This window comes from Apis dorsata, unplaced genomic scaffold, assembly GCF_000469605.1.
Source record: "Apis dorsata unplaced genomic scaffold, Apis dorsata 1.3 scaffold_52, whole genome shotgun sequence".
Classification (NCBI taxonomy): Eukaryota; Metazoa; Arthropoda; class Insecta; order Hymenoptera; family Apidae; genus Apis; species Apis dorsata.
The window spans coordinates 1816629-1827025 of NW_006263353.1; the positions used below are offsets into that span (position 1 = coordinate 1816629).

General features: G+C 31.8%; 1 protein-coding gene across 1 annotated transcript; it reads left to right on the top strand.

Moving 5' to 3' along the window:
- The first annotated feature begins 6 nt into the window (after positions 1 to 6).
- LOC102671646 lies at positions 7 to 8654 on the top strand. The gene is made up of 4 exons (XM_006609208.2): positions 7 to 80; positions 4535 to 4727; positions 6853 to 7160; positions 8030 to 8654. The coding sequence occupies exons 1-4, from the start codon at positions 72 to 74 to the stop codon at positions 8522 to 8524; spliced, it is 1005 nt and encodes a 334-aa protein (XP_006609271.1). The 5' UTR covers positions 7 to 71; the 3' UTR covers positions 8525 to 8654.
- The last annotated feature ends 1743 nt before the right edge of the window (positions 8655 to 10397 follow it).

Below are 10397 nucleotides of genomic sequence, written 5' to 3' on the forward strand. Positions count from 1 at the left end.
TTAGCTGCGGCATTATCGCGCGGGAACATTCAAGATTCACGGGGACGTCCTGGCCTGCATACCATACGAACATGATACTCGTGAGTGGATTATGGAAATATAACGTAATAGAGTTTTTTGTGCGGGCTTTCTTTTACGAGCTTTTCACGTCCTTTCCTTCGTGGAATTTTTCTTTAGACGGACGAGACTTTTTTCTTTTCTTTTGAAAGTTTTTTTCGGTTGTCGGTGAATATTTTTTTTTAGTAGTAATTTTTGGTAGTCGTATGGAAGTTTGGAGGATGTGATGGTATTCGATTTGATTTTTTTTTTTTTCTTTTTTAGTATTTTATCGTTCCATTAGTTACTTTTAATCGTTGCAAAGTTGGAAATATCAAAATGGTCGTTTCTTTTTATTATCGTATCGTTTTATCGATTGAAAGGCAAAAAGGAATTGTATCGTAGGGAAGATATTATAACTTAGAAAAGAAATATTAAAAGAAAAATAAAATGTTATCGTTTTAAAGATTCTTGGAAATTCAATACAATATATACGATGAAAAGTTTAGTTCGATAACAATGAAAATAATCGAAATAGTTATTTTAGATGGATTCACATTTTTTAAAATTGAAATGTATCGGTCATGTATCATTTTCAAATTTAATTTTTCTTTCTCATTTGATTTTTTTCAAATCAACAGCGATATTTTAAGCAAAATAAAAAATATAATTCTATAATTCTTTCTGCCTACTGATCAACAAATGAAACTGATCTCATCTTTAAAAGTAATATTTTGTTTGTTATTATTCCGAAGGAAAATCAGAGATCGATAATCTTTAAAAAAAGATCGATACAAGAAATTCTCTGCAAAAACGTCGCATCAATCGTCGATTTCGAAGCGATTTCGCAATTTGAAACTCGAATTCGAGGGGTGAATTCGCAATTCGTGAAGGGAGTTTGGAATGTCGGGCGTGCTTGTGTACACGCAGCGGCAACGAAGCGTAAATAAAGGAAGTTTAATCCGGCCTCGTCACGGTTGTCATTTAATTTCCAAGTTTTACGAAGCTGCTCGCGGGGTGCAATCTCGATTAGTCCGCGTAAATCGGCCTTCGTACTCGAGGCGAACTTTTAAGGAAACCCCATTCCGCTCACGCGGTTATATTTTTTTCTCAAAAAGTTTGGCAAAAACTTTCCAACTTCCAAGGGTAGTAAGGCGTATTTATTTATTTGAAAAAGTAATAAACGTTGTTTATTTAAGGTTTCAATTTACAGATGACCGAAATTTTTGTTACTTCTACATGCTTTTGCTCGTGAAATTTTGTTTCTATTCAAACTGTTTTCATAATAAGTTATTATGAAGATTTGAGTTTATTTAATTATGATCATCTATATTGTAATATAATAATATATTTAGATCGAGGATTTAGATCGAAAGTTTTGAAAAATTTGATCGATATTAAAATGTAAAATTCTCTCGTTATATTTTATCTGAAAGAAAAAATATGGCATGCGTTATAATTTTATTTAAGAATTAATTTTGCATAAATTATAATTTATTACCATATTTTAATTAAAATCTAGGGAATGTAAAATATGAAAAGTCAGCGCTTGTGTCGTTGGAGGAAATTATTGGCAGAATGTTTCGATTTTGTAATGTCGAAGTAAATTTTCATAAAATCAACGATGATTTTGTCAACTTTCATTGACAACAATTTCAATATTCAATTCGCACGAGTTCTACAAAAATATCGTAATTTATTATTTGATCTTACGGAACTTTAACTTAATATTTCATAAATTTTGAATTCGTGTAGATTTTCAAAAATTTTCCTTTGACGAAATTTGAATTTATATCAATATTAAAAAAAAAAAAGAGAATTTTTCAATAAATATTTAACAATTTCCTCTTGATATATATATCCAAATTTTCAAAGAGCTCTCGAAACTTTTGGACCGGAAGTGGAGGCTTTACGCCTTCGCAAAGTTACTCCGCATTGTAATTCTGCGTAATCTGCGATGTAATAAAGAAAAGCTTGCAACTTGGCCGACGATTACGACTGCGATTGTGGATCGGAAGTTTCTCGATGAAGCGGAAGTTTCACGTGAGACGACCTATTAAACGCAAACGCTTTCGTGGAATGCGCCATCACCCAATTCAACCCCGTGTTGCTCGACTAATTATCGGTAATCGAATCGCTTGTTAATCGATTAGTCGTGGTTCCTTTCGATCAAACGAAGATTGACTTGTCGATTTCCAACGTTGGCAAAGTATATTTCGAATGGTTTTTCTCATGAGTATATTTCCTTCTTCCTTTTTTGAGAATATTGTATTTTGATATATTATAATATTATTACATATTTTTTTTTTCATCGAAAATGGAGATGTTCGTTTGAAAATATTTAGTGTATTTATTTTAGTGTAAAAATTATAACAGTGTATATATTTTCTTTTTTCAAATAAATTGAATTTAACGGAACTAGAAGAAGAATTTGATTAAAAATTTTTGAAAATTTTAAGAATACGTGTATTAATATGGAAGAACGTAAAAATTTTTATCCAAAATGCTTTTTTGAAATTAAAAATTTTGCTACGTAATCTTTTTCTTGAGTTTTTCGAATTAAAAGAAAAAGAAGAAAGGAATAAGTCGTAAAGTAATTTACATGTGCAGTTTTAAACAACTCGTTATTTAACAATTAGTTTCATTAAAATAAATTTTCTTCACTAATTTTTTAGAAAAAGTAACATCAACAAATATTATAAAATAATAAATCACTTATTCAATTAATCTTTCATAAACGAATTCTTTAATTTTAAATCTTCATATTATCTGATTTTTATTTCGATTTTTTATAAAATAAAAAAATCGAAAATTAAAAAAAAGAGAGAGTCACGAAATTTATATTATTCAATTCGTTTAAAAAATAAATTGTTAAGATCGTTGAATAGATAATCGGATATAATTTTTCCATGCGTCAATTTTTCAAAAATAAATTGATGATAATTGATTAACGCGATTTTGAGCACGAAATAAATAAATCGATAACTGATGATCGTTATCACCGTTCTACACAATCCAGAAATGAATTCACAGTAATCGACCATCTCTGCTTATCGTTCTACATGGATTGGAATCAAATTGACGCAGATTGTTGAAATTCTGTTGCCATTCTATCCGAAACACGAATGAAACGTATAGCCAATATCTCGTGTAAGGAAGGCAAGGTTTAATTTCGATGCAATTCAAATATTATTACAGCAAGCAAATTTATTCAACTGTCCTCAATTTTCGAACTATGAAATTATTTCCATTTTCACTTTTCAATGATAAAAATTTGCATCCTCAAATCATTGCCGTATGACATTTAATGATCGATAATCGAATAAATAAATAAATAATGTCACGTTACTTTAGAAATTTATTAAATTCAAAAAATTTAAAATTCGAAAAATCTTATTTTAAATTTCATTGGAAAAGTAACATTTTCTCAGTAATTATAATTCATTATAGTTAAAATTGTACATGAAATTACGATTTGTCATCGAGTTTTTGAATGATTATATTTGATCAAATCAGCGATTTAAAACCATTTACTTTTAATAAACCTATATAAATGAAATTTCAAAATTATTCCAACAATTTATCACAATAATTTTCATTTCTATACAAAAAAAAAAAAATTGTATCAAATCGAAGATCTTTCAAATTCACGATTAAACTGAGACAAAGATAAACTGAAAAACCGAAAAATTCAGAGATTCGAATGTTCGACGTGAGACACGTACGATATTTCCTGTCCTTCCTCTAATGATTCGCGGGAGAGACCGTCGAAACGTCGATCAAGAGGGTTTAAACATCTAGAAGAATATCCACGCACGCCCCCATTCCGAATGCGCACAGTGCATAATAAATTCTTCGTGAATTTCTTCGCATAAAAAGACTCGATATTCTTGAAAGATTGTCACGTCCTTTCGAATTGTCGTTTCGACGAGGGAGAGAATCGCGAAAATATATATTCGGCGCGATTTAATCTAAGAAAATTGATGAAGATGTGAAAGGAAATTTAATTTTAATTAGGGGCGAGGAAAATTACGCTCGAAAACACACGAAGAGAAATTTCAAAATTCAAATTACGTTTGAGGAGGGTATATTTATTTATATACGTAGAGGTTGGTGGAAGGTATCGGGAGAAATTAGATTCGGGGGAGAATAAAGTATATTTGTGAAATTGGAAGGGAATACAATTATTTTATCTTGGAAGAGATATATAAGGGAGGGGCAAAAAGTTTGGTTTCTAGGGATATTAAATTTCAACAGGATTGAAGATATTCGAGGACAATTTGTGGAAAATTTTGATTAAACTTTGCCAAGATTCTCGAAAAACTCGAAAATATTTATCTAATTATATATCCACAGGTTGTATCCTCTGGTTACATTTTTCAAACGTAAACTTAACAACATTTATCTCCCTAGATATTCTTTTTCTCATCCCTCATCTTTCTCTCAATTTTTTCTTCGATTAAATGCACAAATGAAATATTTCTCTGTTTCTGTCCAGATAATTCTGTTAAGCACGTTTTTCGGCCGAATAATCGCAACGCCGATCGCAAACGTTTGGCTAAGCCCTGTAGGATCACTGACGCCATTGAGACAGTACCATATACAGGACGGATCAGGGGGATATCATTATTCATTCACGGGCCCTCATCACGCAAAATCGGAATCCAGTTTGAACGGAATCACGCAGGGTGGTAAGTCGTCGAAATTATCTATATAATCCGTCATAATCACGATCGAAATCTCTCGAAATTTTTCTTCTTACTTTCTTCACTTTGTACATCACTACTTTGTATCATAGTGATTCATTTCATTTGAAAAAAGTTTTCATTGTTATATTAAATTTCTTCGCTCATTTTCACATTATCACCATTATATATTTTATTACTATTTATATTTTATTTTATACTCTTATTTCATTTCATTTAATTTCAATTCGTGTCATATTTCTCGAATCGAGGAATATTTTTTTTCACTTTTTATTCCCGCTAAAAAATTTTCCACCGATTGCTCTTTTTAATTTTTCAACGATGCATTTCTTTTTTTTTTTTTTTTTTCATTCGCGAGATTTTTTTTTTTTTTTTTGGTTCGCGTAATATCGAGAAAAAATTTTAAAACCTCGATAAAAGTGAGCGACACATTTTTACACCGGTTGCGAGTAATTGTTTCGACAGTCTAAAAACCACATGACTATTTTCCACGAAATTTACCTTTTTTTTTTTTTTTCTGGTTTTAATTACAACGGGACGAAACTCGGCGACTTCATTCGCAATTTTAATGGAATGTTCCGAATTTGCGGGCGGATATTTGTATAAAAATACAGGCAATTGTTTTTCACAAAGTTTGTCCCTCTTTTTCTTTTTCTTTTATTAAGAAAGAACGAAATTTTTGAATTTTTTTCAATATTCATTTTCATCGTATTTTATATAACACCAATATATCTGGTATATTTCTTTCACTATATTTTATACCTTTCATATTCATTCTACTTACTATACGTATCATTCATTCAATTTTGCATTTTATTCCATTTGATTTGCATTAGGTAACCGAGAAAATTCTTCGTTCGTTTTATGATAGAAAAATATACAATAGGATATAGAACCATTTATAAAAGCTCAATTCAAAAATTTTTTTCTTTCTTCAATTCTCAGATTATTATACACAATATTAATATTAATTTGAACACTTTCGAAGGATTGATTCTATGGATCGAAATAAATAGAAAAATTGGTATATAAAAATATCGATCGAGGCTTGTTTATTAAGTTATAAAGAATTTAAATTTTCGTTAGATGAAGCGAGACAAAGAGGAAGCGATCTCTCTCCATCTCTGTCTTATTTAACTCAAACTTAATAACTCAATAAATAAGTTTCAATGGCAGTTTTTGTATATTGTATTACGTATAACTTTTGTGTTTCTTTTGATCTTTGGAATCGATCTTTCAAAGAATATTAATATTTTGTATATATATAACTACATCTCCAAAAGTAAAAAAAAAAAGATTAGATAGAAAGAATAAAAATAATTTTAATAAATAAAAATTTATTTTCTAAATTTTTGGTATCCTTTTCTATCATAAATTTTCTTGATATCTCCCAATAAAAAAAAAAAATGAAATATACTATATTCGATTCGATTTATATTTCCATAAATTAGAAAAACAAAAACCTCGTTTCTCAACAACTCGATAAAAAAAAAAAAATCGACAAGTTCGCATAACGAATGACACGTAAAAATGGAATGGCACACATTCCTTTCCTAGCCGTTTCGAGATAAAGAAGACGGCCCACGTACGCATGCTACCACTTTAGAAAACGATGATGGATGTGACGCAACAAACGCCCCTACGATAGATCCATCTTCGCTGGTTCACCTCTCTTCTTAAGCAATGTATGCCCTCCTACCACTTTTCCAACCATTCTTTCGAACCGACGTGCACGTTCGACAAACCGGGTACCGTTTGATTGATGCTCGATTGATTCGTCGAAGAAATCGCATAATGCGAATGCGCGAGTGTTTTACTCGATCGGTAAAATTTTATTGGATCTCTCTTTTGCCGATTTATTTATCGACGGATTCGAAATAAAAGATATCGCGTGTATTCATTACGATTTCACTCGATGAATCCAGATTTTCGTTTCACTTTATTTTATCTTGTTTGGAAAAATTAAAATCGATAAAATTTTTGTCAGTTTTTCGATTTAGCCCGAATGTAATTACGATTTTGTAATCACATCTTTCTAGCTTAAAAATATGTATTTATTTTATCTTAGAAATTTTTGATTGAAAATTTTTTTTCATTACTCTATGTATAGGATATTCATACGTGGATGCAAATGGAATTTTGCAAACTGTGACTTACACGGCAGACGATCAGAATGGATTCAGAGTGCGGGCCAGTAACTTGCCACAGCCTCCTAAGAACGATCTTCAGACGATACAGGACACACCGGAAGTGGCCGCGGGGAAGAAGAATCACTTGGAGGAGTTGCAGAAGTCGCAGTTGGGGGATCCATCGAATTATCAATCGAACATTCTCTCTTACAAAATTCTGCCTTCTTACTTCAGCTTTGCACAGCTGACGAAGGACGACGAGAAGAATTTGGCTGCTCAAGAAATCTCGGTAAGTGCAAAAACAATAGTTTATAATATTTCGTATAATATTTCAAATTTCATTTTACATTAAACTAAATATATCTTCAAAATAAATCTTGTTCTATGTTAAATTCAAATGAAAAATAATAGTATATAATATTATATTTCTAAAATTTTAAAATAAATCTTTTTTTTTATGATTTAAAATTTTCATTTGCTTCACCACCATAAATTAATTTTTTAAATTTTCATTTCACGGATAGAAAAATTGAAGTACAGCCGAGTGAAATTCGATTTTATTAACTTAAAACCGGTTGCAGGAAACAATAGCCGCGTTAACATGTATTTGCGAGGGATCGGCCCGCGGAGCGGTTTCCGCCATTGGCCGCAAATTCGTATTTACCTCCACGCGCGTTGTATATTTTATTAACATTGCAGAGAATACTAATATCGTCACGTTCCGTTTAATTTTCCTCGATTAACGATTGGAAAATTTCAATTTCGAGCAATAATCTCGTAAAAAAATTTTTCAAAGAAAAGCGAAATATTTTTTAAGAATAAACTTCTCTAAATAATTTCGAAAGATTCATTTTATTCGCGAAGAAATTATATACATATAAATTTAAAAAAAGGAATACTGTGAAATTAGAAAATTTTTCTCATCCTTGAACACAAGAATAACGGGCATAAATTATAGTAACAAGGCTTAAGAATTTTCCAATTCAATTTTCCCCACGATGATTACTTCCTCCACGCAAAGAAGCAAATAAGTTTAAAGAAAATAAACCATTGTATAAACAAGACAATTTCCATTCTACACTATACAAAGCTTGAAGCATCTCTCGAGTGATCATTTCTCGAAACCACTGAAACCCCCTTCCCTCGTTTTTCTTTCAGCAAACCACGAAGAATCCATTCCTCCTCTCGAGATCCGAGGCAGAAAGGATCGAGGTGCCGAAACCGGACCCCAACCTCTCCAAGATATCGTCCCTCGCAACGATCTCGACCTCGTCATCGTCATCGCCTCAATCTGGCCAACAACGGAAGGACCAAGGACACTCGTCCCAAGAAAATCCCTTGCGGCTCAACAAACTCGTGCCACTGGACACGATTCAAAGGCCCGTGACCTTGCCCGCCCCCTACGTACTTCCAGTTTTGCCGTTGCACAGACTGTTGCACAGCTCCCTTCACCACACTCAAGATTCGTTGGGCCAATACGACTACACTTACACCGGGGATTCGAGCGCGAAAACCGAGTCTAGATCGTTGGACGGGACGACAAGGGGTGCTTACAGCTATATCGATCCGAATGGGGTTTTACAACAGGTTCATTACGTGGCCGATCATAATGGATTCAGGGTCATGGCCACCAATCTGCCGGAAGCTAAGTAATAAATCAATGGGGAAACGATTTGATTTGATAGTCGACAGAGGTCGCTTTTTATTCCGAGGGGAATTTATCTCTTCTTATTTTTTTTTTTTTTTTTTTTCTTGATCAGATTGAACATTCTCCTTTGAAATTTTACGTACACTCTTGCGGCATTGTATTTAAAAAAAAAAAAGGGGTAATTTAATTAAGAAGAAAAGATAGTGTAAATGGAAATTTTCTTTTTTTTTTTAGGTTATGTTCGAGGGTTATGTTCTTTTTTATCGATAGAGTGCGAAAGTTTATTTTCTTGGGAATGATTACTTTGAAATTGAATATTTTCTATTTGAATTTTGTGTATGAAAAAATGTTTTAAAAAAGCTGATAGATTTAGATAGATAGAAGAAAGAGGTTATATATTTAAATGAGGTGAAGAAATTTTCTTCTTGTTATCGAGATTCTTTCGATGGAATATTGGAGGTTGGAATACTTTCTTTTGAATTTTTATGAATAAGTTTAAAAAGATAAGAATGGAATATTGATGGAATTATTTCACAGAACTTTTCTTAATGTATAAAAAAATGCTTTAAATAATATTGAAGCAATATTGCACATTGTATTTTCTATAATTTTTATATAAAAAAAATTTGCAATGATTCTTGAATAATTAAAAAAATATCAAAGATATAATTACTACTTAATTCATATTCAGAAAAATTTTTCTAAAATTAAAAGAATTAAAAAGAACTTATTGGCAAGAATTCTTTTTTGAATTTTTGATATTCAGCGATTATAAATTTTTCCATCAATTTGAATTATGATCTCTGGATTCAACTATTTTACATTAGTGGAGAAGAAGAAAGTTTCCACCTTCGTTTTCCAATGATTACAAACCGCATTTTCCTTTATACGTAGAGGAACGATCAAAGGGGCGGTATAATCTTCGTTTCGATCGGGTATTTCTCCCGCGTTTCTTGCAGGAACGGGTTATTTGGTTGGTGAGGGGATAATCAAACTTTCTGAATGCCTTTCGAGTTCGTTCCACGCAGCCACAAACACGTGACCCAAGTAGGAATGAACTTAATTCGCATTCGTTTCTCTTTCTCTTTTCCAATCCTTTCTCATTATTTCCTTATTCGTTAATATAGTTTAAACTAATTTACGCGTGAATAAATTATTTCACCAATTACCAGTTTCTTTTCACTTTCTTTTAAACGAGTTTGGCCGAATTTTCGTTCCAATTGTATAAAAAAGGTGAGTATGAAACAGTTTTTTGAAACATACTTTATACATGTAATTTTTATTTAAACGTATTTCTTTAATCGTATAAATAAGTATTAAAGAATCAGCTATTAAAATATATTGGCTTCAAATATATTGGCTTAAAAGCCAATTAAAAATTAGCTTAATTAAAAAAAAAAAAAAAAAGAAAAAGTCAAATGAATCGTAACAAAGAAATTAAATTTCCAATATAGACGGAAACTTCACGTCAGCCTACCATAAATATTCCAACAATTTACATTTTATTTACAGTGAACTTGAATCTCAAAGGAATCTGTATCGTCGTAACGAAGAATAAATCCCATTACAGACAGTCAGAAACGCGGAATTCCGTCGTGCCCCGTAAGGATAACACAGGACTGCCTGACCGGATTGCAGTCGCACAGGGGCACGGTCGAAACTTTGACTGGTTTTATAAAAGCGGGCCAATCCCTTTGACTCGGCGAATTCATTAATTTTACCGAACAGCAGGGATACACTGGCGAGTCTCTTACGAGCCATCATCGATGGGATTTCGTGTTTCGAGATCCGGCTTTGAGGTCGGGTCTGAAAATTTAATGGAATGGAAAGAGAGAGAGAGAGAGAGAGAGAGAGAGAGAGAGAGAGAGAGAGAGAGAG